Source organism: Equus caballus, chromosome 3, assembly GCF_041296265.1.
Source record: "Equus caballus isolate H_3958 breed thoroughbred chromosome 3, TB-T2T, whole genome shotgun sequence".
Classification (NCBI taxonomy): Eukaryota; Metazoa; Chordata; class Mammalia; order Perissodactyla; family Equidae; genus Equus; species Equus caballus.
Genome location: NC_091686.1, coordinates 81,786,157 through 81,802,938, shown reverse-complemented (window position 1 = coordinate 81,802,938; position 16,782 = coordinate 81,786,157). Strand labels below are relative to the sequence as shown.

The following is a 16,782-nucleotide window of genomic DNA, read 5'->3' as shown; positions in this document are numbered from 1 at the left end:
TTGGCATCCCAGGGTTTCGCCAGTTCGGATCCTCGGCACGGACATGGCACCACTCATCAAGCCATGCTGAGGTGGCACCTCACATGCCACAACTAGAAGGACCCACAACTGAAAAAAAAAAATACAGCTATGTACTGGGGGACTTTGGGGAGAAAAAGGAAAAATAAAATCTTTAAATAGAATAGCTTTAGAGTTGAGTGTATTTTCTTTTCTAGAAAATCTGATGATTCACATATATGTGAATTATGTTCATTGAAACCCCACTCGCATTGAATAATCATTTCTTTTTTCTTTTAATTTTTATTGAGTTAATGATAGGTTACAATGAACAATCATTTCTTATATTGCAGTCTACTAGTTTATAGTGTGTTTTCAAGTTTTTTTCTTACTTTAATACTTGTTACTTTCTTTACAGTCTCATCAAAAGTAGTTTTGGCAGCTGCAGCTAAGAATAAGGTTGTAGTGGGAAAGATAATACCACTGTTTTGGTGGCATCGGGAGGGTCTAGGAACAGAACAGGGCTGGGAAGAGGAACAGCAGAGTAGTACCAGGTTCAAACCTAAAACCAGAAATCAGGAGACAAGGAGCTGGGGCTCGAGCCTGTTGCTTATTAACTTTGGGATCATGAATAATTTATTTAATTAGCTCTTTCTCATAATAAAAATAACAATACTTGTTTATGGCATAGGGTTGCTGTGAGAATCGTGAAACTTGGTTTAGGGAGGCACTTCATAAATACGAGTGACTTGTATATATAATCACTGATGATAAGAATGGATACATTGGGAATGACTACTGTTTTTTTCTTTGAGGAAGATTAGCCCTGAGCTAACTGCTGCCAATCCTCCTCCTTTTGCTGAGGAAGACTGGCCCTGAGCTAACATCCGTGCCCAGCTTCCTCTACTTTATATGTGGGATGCCTACCACAGCATGGCTTATCAAGCTGTGCCTTGTCCGAACCTGGGATCGGAACCGGCGAACGCTGGGCCACCGAAGCGGAATGTGCGCACTTAACTGCTGCGCCACCAGGCCCGCCCCAAGGAATGACTACTCTTAAGATTTGCATATATTAATCATTAAGGTATCAGAGTAGTTGCCTCACAGATCACTATTCCAGGAGGAGTAGACTTTGATGGTTACCATGGTGAAAAACATCTGTGGCAAATATGATTAAATAAAAAGGAACAGTTTTTCTTTGTTTCCCAGATGATGCTTTGATGTATGCTCTTGAATGTGTTACAGGTATCAACTCAATTGTGGCCATTGCATCGTACACGGGGTATAATCAAGAAGACTCTGTTATCATGAATCGCTCAGCTGTAGACCGAGGCTTTTTCAGGTCAGCTATTTATAAAAGTTGTCAAAACACAGAGTGGAAATATTAATTATTTAATCAAAAAAGTTCTTTAAAAATAACTAACTTGTATGTATCTAAACTTTTTGGTGGTTTTGAAGGGTAGGCTGGAAGAAATTTTGATCTGACAATAGAGAAAATTTTCTGTTAAGGTGTATAATCTTTTGTCTGCATTCGCGAAGCTTTGTGGGTATCTGGCAGGCACATGCTGTTGTATGGATGTCTGCATAGAGGTTAGTGTGGGAAATCAGTGCCCTTCCAGAGAGCCCTGGTTGATGGTCAGGAAAAACTGAAGACACTGCTTCTTGTATCTCAGGATTTTCAGATGCCAATATTTTGAGCCCCATTTTTGGTAAGCAAATATATGTTTGCATTTAGATAATTTAGAAACATCTTAAGAAGAAATAAAAATAAAGCTATGATCCTAGGGCCGATAAATAACTGCTGTTAAAATTGTAGTGTGTTTTCTTTTCAGTCTTTTTTCTCTTATACTTCAATTTGATTATTTTTTGATAATCGTTAATCTCAAATCCATGGCATATGAAGATTGGTTAAAAAACTGGGAATTTAGAAGAGGAGGGATTTTTTTCTGTCTAGTTTCTTAGAATAGCACTAGGAGCAGAGGATGGACATTATAACTTAGTATCACAGGCTTCTCACTAGAAATATTGGAGTGGATCCTAGGTGACCATCTCTCAGGGTCATTGTGGAAGGCTTCTTGCTTTGGGTGGGAAGTTGGAGTCAGTGATGTTAGGTCCTTCCTGTTCTCACATAGAATTCTAGCTGTGTTATGTTATGGGTCAAATGCTACATGTGTGGCCCATGTAATAACATTTAGGACTTAACTTTGACCCTTAATAAAGTTAACCCATGTCCCAGATTCATGGTTTAAATTGTCTCCCAAATATCAATTCAGTCAAAATTATTGGTATGTTCTAAGCCCTATTATTAAAGGCAAATAGAAGTTACCTTTAGAACCATGTGTTTTTAGGTCTGTTTTCTATCGATCATACAAAGAGCAGGAGTCTAAAAAAGGATTTGATCAAGAAGAAGTTTTTGAGAAGCCTACACGTGAAACATGCCAGGGTAAGTGATACTGACATTTAAATTATGGAATTCAAAGTTAACTTACCATAATTTTTCTGGGTTCCCCCCGTTTTTTTTTTTTTGCCATGTAGGAGTATATTTTCATGTCATTTTTAGAGCTCATATTTAAGAAAATATGTGTTTGCCTAGTCTTTCACCTAGGACTGTGCTTGCTATAGTCCTTCTGTCCTAGTGGGTCCTGCACTGAGGAGATTATTTAGGAAATCAGAGAGGTCATGTAATTTCATGGAATACACCTCAGCCCCATTCTTACTTGTACTGTGTTCTCTCCCTTAGTTTATGAATTTGCTTGGGAGCTCCTTCCCCTCTTCAGATTGTGGTGTGACCATAATATTTGTCTAGCCACAATATTTGTATACATTTAACAAATAAATAATGAGAGGATACCTAGCATTTTTTGTTTCTTCTAGAAAGCTCAACCTTATTTTCTTCTACTTGTTATTTTCACAGACACTTAAAAACTATATATACAGTGAGGTGGATGGGATGTCCCAGGGAAAATAGGGTATCTCAGCTACAATTCTGACTTCTGATAGTATTGGGTGAAGTAAAATGTGTTTTGTTTCCTTAGGCATCTTCCTATTACTCATTTCCTGTGGGTGGTTCTGTGAGATAGTGAATTGATATTCAGTGGAGTTAGGATTACATAAGATGAAATTCAAAGTTTCTGTGGGAGCATATGTGTAGAGGGCATAGATATTCTTTCTCATGTAATATAGAGATCAGAAGATGACAACAAGCTTAGCGAAAGTTGCCCAGCAAATGGAGAATCTTATTTTCCAATGTTCAGTCCAGTGTTTTTTTAGAGTTCAGAATAGTCTTTAATATTTGAAATAAGGGCATTATATTATCACTACACATGGTTTGTGGTATTAGAGATTCATGTGAACTTCTCTATGACTTGGAACTGATTTATGATTTATGGTTTCGGTTTTTAATCTTTTTTGGGGGATTATGTGACATTTTAAATACTTTTCTCTATGATAGTACCATTTCAGAAAATTCCACGTTTGTTTCCTTGCAGGTATGAGGCATGCCATCTATGACAAGCTGGATGATGATGGTTTGATAGCTCCTGGGGTTCGTGTATCAGGAGATGATGTTATTATAGGCAAAACAGTCACCTTGCCTGAAAATGAAGATGAATTGGAGAGCACCAATAGGCGCTATACCAAGAGAGACTGTAGTACTTTTCTCAGAACTAGTGAGACTGGCATTGTGGATCAGGTTATGGTAACTCTCAACCAGGAAGGATATAAATTTTGTAAAATCAGGGTAAGTATAGCTTTGTTATATCGCTATTTATAGAAAGTAAACCAGATTAATTTAACTAACCTGTTTTTATATGAATTCAGGTGCGCTCTGTTAGAATTCCACAGATTGGAGACAAATTTGCTAGCCGACATGGTCAAAAGGGTACTTGTGGTATTCAGTATAGACAGGAGGTACGTATCTTTTATCTCTCTCACCCCTGACCCAAAGTTTTGTTGAACATTTTATTAAATCAAAATTTGCTTTAACTTAAGAACTCAAAGGTAGTGGAGGCTTGACTTTTAATTTTAGTTTTAAATATATGAACATACGATGTTGCACAGAATTTAGATCATGGAAAAGTTCAGATGGGGGGGTCAGTTCTAGTTCCATAGCTAAGAGATATAAGTTTGTTTAAGTCTCTTTTAAAAAATTCCTTTATAGGATATGCCTTTCACCTGTGAAGGTATCACCCCTGATATCATCATTAATCCCCACGCCATCCCCTCTCGTATGACTATTGGTCACTTGATTGAGTGTCTTCAAGGGAAGGTAAGAGATTTGCTTTAAAAACAGAGGTTTCAAACTGATATTTCTTCCAGAATGACAGGTGATTTCTCATATTTGAGGCAGGATACTTTGGAAAAAACTCATATGATACTTAATTTTCCTGCTTTTCAATTGGTTATGATTATACCTTTTCTTTTTGCAAAAATTTGCAAAGTTATGGCTAATTCAGAATTTTTATAAAATTTATTGCATCCAACCTCTGCATACATATATGGTTGTCCTTTTGACTCGTTCTTCTCTATAGATGAAGAGTTAATTCATTGGTGGTTAGTTCAGTGTGAACTTATTTTATAGCTGTATTATTAGCTATGTGTGCATCTCTCAGTGGAGATTTTCTGTTTTTAAGTATCTTGTTAAGGTAGAATGGCTGTAGCCTAACACATGAATGGCTTAGTTTTAGGGCATTAAAATGTCCTTTTCCTTGAGCCATAGGAAATATTAGGGCATCTTTTCTTTTTCTTTGTATCTCATCCCATGGATGTCTTCCTATTTGAAGGCTTATAATTGAGTTTTTCTTTTTAGGTAAATTAGATTATTATAAATATGTAATGTATTAATGAAATGAACCTTAATGAAAAATCTTCCCTTTTCTAGAAAGTTTTTTTAATTGATATAAAAAATATATATATTTTTTGTCATAGATTTCTAAGGGGAGACAGAAGGAAGCAGGCCTTTAAAAGACTACTTTTTTTTTAAAGGTATCAGCTAACAAGGGTGAAATTGGTGATGCCACTCCATTTAATGATGCTGTTAATGTGCAAAAGATTTCTAATCTTTTATCAGATTATGGTTACCATCTCAGAGGAAATGAGGTATGTTTGCTCTTACGTTAGTAATTTGTTACGTTTATTCTTTTTTGTATGTGTGTAGTTTCATTCTTAAAAAATTAAACCTTTTCTTAAGTATAATACATCAGATATGTGTACAAATCATAAATGTACAGCTTGATGAGTTTTCACAAAGTGAACACATCTCTGTAACTGGCACCTAGATCTCGAAAAGAAAATTGTCAGAACCCTTTATGCCTAGAGGCCCCCTCTTGTGTCCCCTTCCAGTCACTGCCTTCCCACCCCTACCCCAAGGTAACCACTCGCGTGACTTCTAACAGTATAGATTAGTTTTGTCTGTTTTGAGTTTTCTAAAGATGGAATCATACAGTATGTGCACATACATTCTTTGAACTTGTTTAATTTTTTTAAGTGTATGCTTCAAAATCTGTCTGTTTCAGGTCCTGTACAATGGGTTCACTGGTCGAAAAATCACATCACAAATTTTTATTGGCCCCACTTATTACCAGCGTTTGAAGCATATGGTGGATGATAAGATTCATTCTCGTGCTAGGGGGCCTATCCAGATCCTTAACAGACAGCCCATGGAGGGTAGATCTCGGTAAGAGAGCTGCATTATTATCATTGTTGTTAATTAGCCTTTTTTAATGAAGAATGTCAAACACATACAAAAATAGAGATAATGGTATAATGAAACCCCCATGTGTCTGTCGCCTCACTTCAATAATCATCAACACACAGCCAATTTTTGTTATATCCATCTCCCTATCAATCCCTGATTATTTTTAAGCAAAGCCCAGATATCAGGTAATTTCTTCTTTAAATATTGCAGCATATATGTATAAAAGAGTAGTTCTCAAATTCTTGATTCCAGGACCACAAAGAGCTTTTTTTTATGTTGAGTTTTGTCTATTGATGTTTATCATGTTAGAAATTAAAATTGAGATTTAAAATATTTATTAATTTATTAAAAATAACACTAATAAACTCATTACACATTAACATAAATAACATGAATTTTAATGAAAAAATATTTTCCAAATAAATTTAGTGATGAGTGACATTGGTTACCTTTTTGCAAATCATTTTTTTTGGTGAGGAAGATTGGCCCTGAGCTAACATCTGTTGCCAGTCTTCCTCTTTTTGCATGAGGAAGATTGGCCCTGAGCATCCATGCTTATCTTCCTCTATTTTTTATGTGGGATGCCACCAGAGCATGGCTTGATGAGTGGCGCCCAGGATCTGAACCCATGAACCTTGGGCTGCCAAAGTGGAGTGTGTGAACTTAACCACTCTGCCACTGGGCCAGCCCTTGCAAACTGTTATTTTTAATAACCTGGATTACTAGAGACAGCTGGGTTCTTGTGTCTGCTTCTCATTCATTCCATTGCAGTATTTTATTTTTTATATTTAAGTATATGAGGAAAATCTGACCTCACACAGATAAGCTGTTGGAAAAGGGAGGAATATTTTAATAACCTTTTCAGATGATTGTGGATATTCTTTTTTGATGTTACACCAAGAGGACAAGTTGTACTTTCTTAAAGGTTAGTTGTGATGTAGAATCTGAAACCATATCAGATATTCATATTTAAATCCATTGGCCTGAGTTGTACTTTGAATCTATCTTTTACACATGCATAATTTTGTAGCATCATAATTGGTTATTTGGAAAATATTGGTTCACTGAGTTATGCAGATTTTTAAATGTCAACACATTTCATTGTACCAAAAAAAAAAACACATCGCGTTTGTGAATAGCCCCACCGATGTCATCAGAAAAGTCTTTTTAAGTATTGGGAAGTTATCAAGCCCATGGTGTTGGATTGATGTTTTAAAAATCCTGACTTTTGATTAAAAACTCAATTTTTAATCATTTTCAACAAATACTTAAAATTATTTTCCTTGAAGTTTCCTTGTCTTCATTTAAAAAAAAAGTCTGCCGAATATCTAAGTTTGAATTATCATAGCTGGTGTTAATGTTGGTGAATTAATGCAGCTTGGATCAGCTCTTTTTTTCAAGTGAAAAAGATAGTCCAGGGTAAAAGTGACTATTTCAGAACCGTGCAAGTGCTTTTCTTCAAGACAACCATCCTCAGTATACAGCAGAAGTGCTTTATGAGAACTTCCCATTTTGTCATAGAATATTAAAAAGATGTGTACTCGGGACAGGGTTTAATAAAACTAATCATTTTTACTGCTTCATTAAAGACATTCTTAGGTAAAACTGGCATTCCCCCCCTTTCCCTCTTCACTGGCAGTGGAGAGTATGACTGCTAGTAAAGGTTGGTTTCACTGCCTTGATTTGTGTTCAGGTACCAGCAGTTTTATTCAGTTATTTTTGTGAACATTAGTGCAAAATCAACACAGTGAAAGAAGGAAATGTGTTGTTAGTATTACTATTTTTTGTTTTCACCCTTACGGAGTCCACAGACCACACTTTGAGAACCTCTGTTTTACAAGATTAGAACATTAAAAAAAATAATAACCATAGTACCTTCTTAATATTTTTAAATATCCAGTGTTGAGATTTTCCTGATGATTGCATGATTTTTAAAAAGGTTAGTTTTAATCAGGATACAAACAAGGTCCATGCTTTGCAATTGATTGATGTGTCTTTTTTTTTTTTTTAAATCTGTAAGTTGCCCTCCAACTTTTTTTTCCTTGCAGTTTATTTGTTGAAGAAACTGGACTGTTTGTCCTGGGGGGTTTCTCACAGTCTGGATTTTTCTGATTGCGTGGCTGGGGTGTGCGTTCCTGTTTTTCTTGTAAATAGCTAGTTAGACCTAGAGCCTTGAGGAAGGGTTTGTGTTCTTTTGCAGTAGTACTTCTTAGGCGGTATCGTTTACTTCCAATATCTGGTTGTTTCACTTTTATGATTTTAGCAGCTATTAATGATCTTCACCTAAAGCCCTTAATTACATAGGGATTGCAAACTGATGAGATTCTAATTGCATCATTCCTTCGTTTCTTAGCTGGGATACTTTTATGGAGGGAAACTTTGTTTCCTCAACTGGTTGCTTGGTGACATAGTTCACATAGTAAAGTCTTGTCAGTGCTTGATTCTTTCCCTTTATTTACTAGTTTTCAAAATGATGAATTGGTTGTCTAGCATCCATCAGAGTTGACCAGTCATTTGTGTTTTAGTAATATCAGTAGAAGCTCATTGATTTTATGTATTAAGAATGTTAAGGAAGCCATCAGCATCCACCTGCCTGGCCATCTGAACAGTGCATTTCATTTCACTTCCACGCTTGGGAAACCTGTGATCATTCACCTGTTCTTTCTGTTACTTTTGCCAACATGCATTTGTCATTTCAGGCTTTATTGCCTGGGAGACTCATTCACAGAGAAGCTGCTTTTTTTTTAGGTTGAGGTTTTTAATTATTCTCTTTTGACTATAGAGTTGAATTCTAGTAAATTAAATGATAGCATGATTACTCTGTACTTTATTGTATTTTATGAGGAAAATTATATCCAAACTTGAGAATCTACTGTGTTTACTCTTCTTGGGGACCTTCTAATGCACATCAAATAGTTGGTAGACTTCTCCCTCCCCACCCTGTAGAGAGAATGCTAGGGTATAAAAGTTAGCATCTAGTTCTTTACTGTCATTCTTTACCTTTGCCATTAGTTGAAGTGGTGTTGATAATAGAAAATAAGCATAGTCATGTGCTGTATAATCACGTTTCAGTCGACAAACCGTATATACGATGGTGGTCCCATAAGATTAGTACTATATAGCCTAGGTGTGTAGTAGGCTACACCATCTAGGTTTGTGTAAGTGCACTCGATGATGTGTGTACAACGATGAAATCACCTAATGATGTGTTTCTCAGAACATATCCCTGTTGTTAAGTGATGCATGACTGAACAAAATAATATGTTGTTTTCCCCTTAACAGTGATGGTGGCCTGCGTTTTGGAGAAATGGAACGAGATTGTCAGATTGCCCATGGAGCAGCCCAGTTTTTAAGGGAAAGATTGTTTGAGGCATCAGATCCATATCAGGTTCACGTTTGCAATCTTTGTGGAATAATGGCGATTGCTAACACAAGGACCCATACGTACGAGTGCAGGGGTTGCCGAAATAAAACCCAGGTGTGTATAGACATTATTGGCAGTTGCTATTTGTTTAGGATATAACCATGTTGGTCTGATCATCAGCCAGATTTACTGTGGTGGAAAAGATTGACATTTGCACAACTTTGATAGCATGTCTCTGTAAGAGTCCTAGTTTTAAATGAGGAAAATATATAAATTTGATTTTTCTAAATATATAATATATAAATTTGATTCATCTTCTGGAAATAATAAGGCCATGTATAAGGAATTTTAAACAATGAGTTTAAAACCTTTTAATTGAGAAGGGTGAATAATATGCACCATGTCTAGCAGAAAGGGTGAAATACCAAAACCTGTTAGTTAGACTCCCCCACCCCCTAAGCTAAGGCAGCAGGATGAGTGTTACCAGTCTACCAGTCTGTTCATTTAGTCGTCATCTGTGGTCCCAAGTCTGTACCTTTTTCTGGGGTAGGGAAGTGAGGTCACTTCCATACAGCTTTGCTAATTACGTTTTTCCTTTTTTTTCCCCCCAGATTTCTTTGGTGCGAATGCCTTATGCGTGCAAACTCTTGTTTCAAGAACTTATGTCTATGAGTATTGCACCTCGAATGATGAGCGTTTAACTCTTAGAAGAGTCTCAAGATACTTGTGAATATCGTTTGTGTCTTGTTTCTATGATACGGCTTTTAAAAATATAACAAATATGTACTGCATTGTGAGAAAAAGCATTTTATTTGTTTCGTTTAATGATACACATGCTTTTCTTCTGTAAATAGACAATAAATTTTTGTAGATAGTTGTGATGTATTATCTTTATTGTGTATTTCACTATGTGAAACCAGTGACTCTAAGTAAAGTGTTAATGGATTGGATGAAAAGAAGCTGGTTATTAGGCAAGAACAGGGGTTGTAGTTATTCATGACTACTTTTAGCTATGCAGACGAATATATTCTCCAGGTTTATAGCTCGGCACCTTCACCTGTTTAAAAAAAGAAAAAGATAGATAAAAATTAGTTACATATATAGATGTGGTGGATTTCTAATTTTCAGGGTAGTTCAATATTTCCAAATAAGACGCTCACTGTGGGGATGGAACTGTACAGACGACATGGTGGAATGCTCTCGGGAATCTGAGCTGTATGATTTTACACGTGGGAGGCGATTTTGTTGTACTGGTCCATGTGTGAGAGATGGACCTTATAAAGAGCACGTTTCACGGAGAGACTGAGGAGCCTTCCTTCAGAATTTGAAGTGGAGGAACAATTAGTGGCAGAGCTGAGACTCAGCTACATGCCTTGTCTCTGAGCTACTGCTCTGTTTGTTTCATCACCTGGCTTTACACATCCTGCCGAAGAGAATCTGACCAAACACATCTTTACTTGATATTTCTTCCTTTCAATCCACAGCTGAGAGATCTGCACAGTGCAGTGGTGTGACAAATGCTGACAATAAATTTTGCTCTTATTTTTGGCTTAAGGAAAAGCCAATTCAGACATCAGTCTAATAGAACTATATAAATGTAAAGTAGCATCGCTCTGACGCCGTCAAGATCGGTGCTTAGAGGAAGCTTTTGACAGTGAAGTGGATGGAGGCGGAACAGAGCTGGGTACTTGCCAATAGACTCACATCGTGGCTTTTTCTTATAAAAGCTCAAAGTGAAGGACCAGAATCGCCTACAATCATTTCCTTTTAAATGGGGATTTAATACAATAGACACAAGACCAAAGAAAAATGCTACGTAGATAGAAAGTTAGGGGAAATATAAGCCATTTCAGTCAGGTTTGAGTTTGACTCTTCCAGGTAAGATAAGGGGAAAGCCTCCAAGTCACAATAATAGCATTCCATCCACCACGTGCTCTACATCTTGATGGCATACTTAATGCCCTTGTGGATTCCTAACAGAGAATTTCATTAAGAGCTACATCTTATACCTTCGTACTTGGTTCTGTTCTTTATTAAACAAAAGCACTAGTCGTTTTTAAATGGTTGTGAGATTTGTTGCCTACCTTTTTTCACTGGTATTTCATGTAAGGCATCAACCACTGTAATTTTTGCTGATGCTGAAGCCTGCCCTTGGGAATTGGAGGCATGGCACTCATACTCTCCAGCATCTTCCTTACTGAGAGGAGATACCTGTGAAAGAAAAAGGATGTTTAGTTCCTCTATGGCAGGCTTCTCTTTTTCCAGTGGCTTCAATTAGGTCATTATTTCCTAAGTTTCCTAAGATGACCAGGGGATTGATAGCAGAGATACTGCTAGGAATAGTGAATGTCCGGTACTAGGAGATTCACAGAGCTACCGTATTTAGTCTGCCAGGAGGATTGATACTCTCAGGAAATGTCACTGACAACTTTTAATCACATTGGACAGGTGCACATACTGGTTTGAGGGAGACCTTGATAAGGTATATGATCTAAGTACTCCATAAGTATCCAAGGTCAAGTAAAATAAAATACTAATAATTAATTGAAATAATGCTTGGGTCATTTAGTTCCTTGTGAGGATTTTGCTTTGAACTCTTAGGAAAAAAACTCATTTATTCACTGGTGGTTTCCGCAATACTCAATAGTCTCTTTAGTTCCCTCTGAGAGAGGAGCAGCGGCCCTGTGGTAGGGCTGTTCCAGAGAGGTGCAGAGGGCACGGTCCTTCAGCCTGGAAGTCCCTCAGGCACCTCTGCCAGGTCTGCTATGTCTAATCCTAAGAACGAAATCCTTGCCAGCTCTTGGTACTCACCAGCACCCAGCCAGTTACTTCATGCTTTTCAGGGCCACCCCGGGTTTGAATGGCCAGGTTGTCCCGGTCACCAGGCAAGAGTTCTGTCCTTTGAACTCCATAGTGACCCCTTTTTACCTGCAAAAATAAAAGGAAATAGTCTTGAGTTTTCTGCACTGAATCATCAACTTGGAAGTAGCCACGTTCCAAGAATTGCACAGGGCGTACATCAGACTTTCTGTTTGGATTACACCTGGCAATTTCCATATTACCCTTTCCTGAATACTTAACATAAAATATAGATTTTCTTTTATTTTTTCCTATCAGTTTTTCTCTAAGCTTATATATTTTAAACTGACATTTTTCTGGATGCTCGAGAAATACACATTGTCATACTCTCCTGCCACTGGCTACCATCATTCACACATGCCTTTGTAAATTCTGCTTCTCAGTGCCAGGCCTTTTCCTGCCTGCCATGCCATGTTGGACTCTGACAAACTGTGTCACTCAGTGCTAGGTTTGATGCTTGGGACCTTGCATAGGAGTCCAAGTCTGGGGGCTCTTGCTGCAACAACTTCATCAATGGTGAAAATAATAGGTTGAGTCCAAAGCCAAAACCATTACTTTTTTTCTGAGGGCTGAGGGTTCATTAAATCATTATGACAGACCTGAGAGCAAAAACTGTCAGATACGTTTAATGATGGGTTAAAAAAAAAAATACACAAAGCAATGTTTGTTTATTCTTTCCCAGGCTTCCTTTAAGAGCTAAGCTGATGTTTATTGATATTACCTTTGTAATTAGAAAAAAAGGATTTACAGTCTCAAATAGTTTCCTTTTCATTTTCCTTTATAATTAAGAAATCTTGAGTTAAGAAAACCCAGATCATAGTATATAAATTTCTTTTGACACTCTACATCAATGTTGCTTCTCCCACACGTGGCCTCACTCCCACTGTATGCTGTTACCAAGCTCTCATCTCAGTGTCAAACTCACCCTTTATTTTCTCAGAGACACCAGGGCTGGGACTCTGCGAACCACGTGGGATTCTAGGCCAACTCCTACTCTATAAAAAATATCTAACATTACTGGTTTGGAATGCTTGGTATTTGTTTATTTGTTTGCTTTTTTTTCTGGGATTTCCCCACATTGCCACTATTAGTGAGAGAAAACCAGGTATCTTAGTGTTATCTTCATATGAATGCTATAAAGACAAAATGGATAAATCAATAGGCATCTTTTCCCTTGTTTCCCAAGTTGCTGGCCGAAATGGTTTATGCTGGTGCAGATTTTGAAACACTTATTTAAAAATACTTTTTAACAATGGTCTAAGTAGTAATTCGATTCAACAGCTAAAGCAATATGTCTCTGGTCTTTGTTTACTGACTTTCAGAATCCTTTAAGTGTTCTGTGTGTGACCAAAGCAGAAAAGCACTACAGCATAGAAACACTGAATCTTCATTATTTGTTTTTTTTGAGGAAGATTAGCCCAGAGCTAACATCCACCACCAATCCTCCTCTTTGCTGAGGAAGGTTGGCCCTGAGCTAACATCTGTGCCCATCTCCCTCTATTTTATATGTGGGACCCCTACCACAGCATCGCTTGAGAAGCAGTGCATAGGTCTGCACCTGGGATTTGAACCAGCGAACCCTGGGCCACCGAAGCCGAGCACACAAACTTAACCGCTATGCCACGGGGCCGGCCCCTCTGGTTGTATTTTAGCTGCAACAAAGTCTTTCTGAATCCTGCTATTGCAGATAGTCAACCAAAAAAAGAAAAGTGCCAATGATTACAGAAGTGGGATGGGTGAGTCTGATTCCTACAGGTTAATACTGCATTTCACGGGTTCACTGAAGCTCAGGGAACCTTTCAAGGACATTTATGCAGCACAGAACATATTTGTTGTGCCTTTTTGGTGAAGTTTCAGAAGAGTTTTATGATGAAATAAAATACGTGTTTGTTCAACCCTGCAGATCCCCAGCCACTCAAAGAAATAAAAGACAAAATGATTGTCAAGGAAAAAATTTGTAATACGTGAGAAAGGGTCAATATCTCTAATATACAAAGAGCCACAGACTGATAATGAAAAGAAACAACCCAATAGAAAAATTGGTAAAGGATATTGCATAGCAATCCATATAAGAGAAAATGCAAATATGAAAATATTTTCAACATAGTCAAGGAAATGAAAGCAATAATGAGATGATACTTTTGCCCATCATATTAACAAAACCTAAACAGAGGGGTAATATTCAGTGCTGGTGAGGATGCAGGGAAACGGTGGCCACTGCTGGGAAGAGTATGAACGGCTTGAATCCATTCAGAAAGTAATCTGACAATGTCTACCCAAACTAAAATTAAATCTTTTGACCTAGTCATGTAACTTTTGGGGGAATCTATCCCATAGGGAAAAAACGCACTTGTATATAAGATATGTGTACTCTGAAGTTTCAGGTAGCATTGTTTAAGGGGATGAAAAATTGGAAGCAATATGGGAGTGGTTTAATAATTATGGTACATCCATACTTGGAATATTATGTAGTTATTGAGAAGCAGCCCTGGAGGAATGCCCATCAAGTATTTACTGAGGAAAGCAAGTTTCCGAGTAATATGCACACTATACTCCCACCGCTCCCTGCATACTGGGGATATGGGTTTGTATATGTTTGGGCAGGAACAAGGCTATAGAAAGACACAAACCAGGGCAGTTCACAATGGCTACTTCAGGGAGCAGACGGAGGTGGGGGGAGATTATGAGCTCACTCTTTATATGTCTTTGGATAGTATTTCCTTACCATTATTACTTAACTATTTTTTTCTTTTTCTTTCTTTTTTTTTTTGAGGAAGATTGGCCCTGAGCTAACATCTGCTGCCAATCCTCCTCTATTTTGTATGTGGGACACCTGCCACAGCATGGCTTGACAAGCGGTGCATAGGTCTGCATCCAGGATCTGAACCTGCGAAGCCTGGGCCGCCGAAGTAGAACGTGCAAACTTAACTCCTGCACCACTGGGCTGGCCCCTACTTAATTATTTTTAATTTAAAAAAGAGAATAGTCTTAGAGGTCATGAAAGCCCAAATCTGAAGAATGTTCAGGCAGGAAAGGAAGTGAATAGAGAGCCTCTCAGTCTCAAAACATCGAAATATGGCTATTTCTGTCCATGTCCCCATTTCAAAATATCACCCTTCGACTCTTTATAGGCTAGCGGTTTGCTGCAAAAGCATGGGACCTGTTAACATCGGCTCGATAACCACTAGTAAGGAAAGTTCAAACCCCTCACCAGGTTGTGTCACCATCAGAAGTGTCACTGCAGCCTGAAGGGTCTCGGAGACAAGGCTTGTCCTATTAGTTCTGCTATTGCTAAAAGTCCTTGAGTAAGAAGGACATGCTACCTTCTTTGAACCTCAGTTTAACAAGTGAGATTCTAATACTCGTTTATATCCAAAAGCTTAAATTGGACTTGAACACGTGTTATCTTCAATATGTCTGCATTCTTAACAGTTTGGTGACAAGCAGAGGAGAGAAAAACCAAATGGCCTGTTTAATTATTTAGGTCAGTGTAATGGAAAAAACTCAGTTTTTTCCTTTCTATGTGAGGAAGAACTGGTTCTTTCCTACAGAGTGTCTCCTTCATCTTCAGAGAACACTTCATTTCTGACGCTTCTGGCCACCATATGTTGGGGCGAGGGGATGTTTCCCCACAATAAGCAATCTCTGACACCAGCTCTGACACCTACAATTTAGCTCAATTCTGACACTACCTACCCAGAGATAGCGTCAGAGCTCATAGGCAGGGCTCAGTCCCATAAGACTGCTCTCCCCACCCCCACTTCAGACGCCATGCACAAGCCCATGGTTTTTTTTTTTTTTTTTTTTAAGATTGGCACCTGAGCTAACATCTGTGGCCAATCTTTTGTTTTCTTCTTCTTCTCCCCAAAGCCCCCCAGTACAAAGTTGTAGATTCTAGCTGTGAGTGTGTCTGGTAGTCTTATGGGGGATGCCACTTCAGCATGGCCTGATGAGCGGTGCCATGTCTGCGCCCAGGATCCGAACCAGTGAAACCCCAGGCTGCCGCAGTGGAGCGCACAAACTTAACTACTTGGCCACGGGGCCAGCCCCATAAGCCCAGGTTATCAACTATGTTTCTGACCAACTGGCTACAGACTAGAGGTTCTAATGACTCCCTCTTCAGGTTTGATTAATTTGCTAGAGCAGCTCACAGAACTCAAAAAACACTTACTTATGATTATCAGTTTACTAAAGGATGTGATAAAGGATACAGATGAACAGCCAGATGAAGAGATATACAGGGTGAGGTCTGGGGGGTCCAGAGCACAAGAGCTTCTGTCCCCTCAGAGTTGGGGTGCATCACCCTCCTGGTATGGGTGTGTTCACCCAATCTGGAAGCTGTCTGAACCCTGTACTTTTGGGATTTTTGATGTAGGCTGGCCTATTTTTTTTTTTGGTGAGGAAGATTGGCCCTGAGCTAACACCTGTTGCCAATCTTCCTCTTTTTGCTTGAGGAATATTGTCCCTGAGCTAACATCTGTGCCAATCTTCCTCTACTTTATTTGTGGGTTGCTGCCACAACATGGCTTGATGAGTGGTGTAGGTCCGTGCCAGGGATCTGAACCAGTGAACCCCGGGCAGCCAAAGTGGAGTGCATGAACTTAACCACTACACGACCAGCCAGTCCCTCAGCCCCTCTTTTCTATTTTTAATGAAAATGCTGGTTGTGACCCCTCCATTAAACTCAGGACTCGCTGATGGGTCATGGTCTGCCATTTGAGAAACACTGCTTTAGGACATGCATTTGGCAGATGACATTATAAGGTAGAGGAAAATCAGCAGAAGCCGGCAGTCAGGTTTTTGCCTTTTCTGGCAAGTCTGTAGAAAATCGTTTCTTTCTGTTTCTCTCTCCCTCTCCCTGACTCCT

The 16,782-nt window shown here is 38.5% G+C and overlaps 2 protein-coding genes across 2 annotated transcripts in view; one reads left to right on the top strand and one right to left on the bottom strand.

Annotated features, from left to right (window-relative positions):
- Positions 1-9,930, top strand: part of POLR2B (RNA polymerase II subunit B) — a 44,827-nt gene extending 34,897 nt beyond the window's left edge. Inside the window, exons 18-26 of the mRNA XM_070263748.1 lie at positions 1,243-1,339; positions 2,346-2,440; positions 3,486-3,736; positions 3,817-3,906; positions 4,157-4,264; positions 4,981-5,094; positions 5,511-5,671; positions 8,975-9,170; positions 9,668-9,930. Of these exons, the coding sequence (XP_070119849.1) occupies positions 1,243-1,339; positions 2,346-2,440; positions 3,486-3,736; positions 3,817-3,906; positions 4,157-4,264; positions 4,981-5,094; positions 5,511-5,671; positions 8,975-9,170; positions 9,668-9,757 (1,202 nt within the window). The 3' untranslated portion in view covers positions 9,758-9,930. The remainder of the gene's footprint in view (positions 1-1,242; positions 1,340-2,345; positions 2,441-3,485; positions 3,737-3,816; positions 3,907-4,156; positions 4,265-4,980; positions 5,095-5,510; positions 5,672-8,974; positions 9,171-9,667) is intronic.
- Positions 9,848-16,782, bottom strand: part of IGFBP7 (insulin like growth factor binding protein 7) — a 67,821-nt gene continuing 60,886 nt past the window's right edge. Inside the window, exons 3-5 of the mRNA XM_001491171.6 lie at positions 11,868-11,984; positions 11,141-11,267; positions 9,848-10,113 (exon numbers count right to left, since the gene is read on the bottom strand). Of these exons, the coding sequence (XP_001491221.3) occupies positions 10,094-10,113; positions 11,141-11,267; positions 11,868-11,984 (264 nt within the window). The 3' untranslated portion in view covers positions 9,848-10,093. The remainder of the gene's footprint in view (positions 10,114-11,140; positions 11,268-11,867; positions 11,985-16,782) is intronic.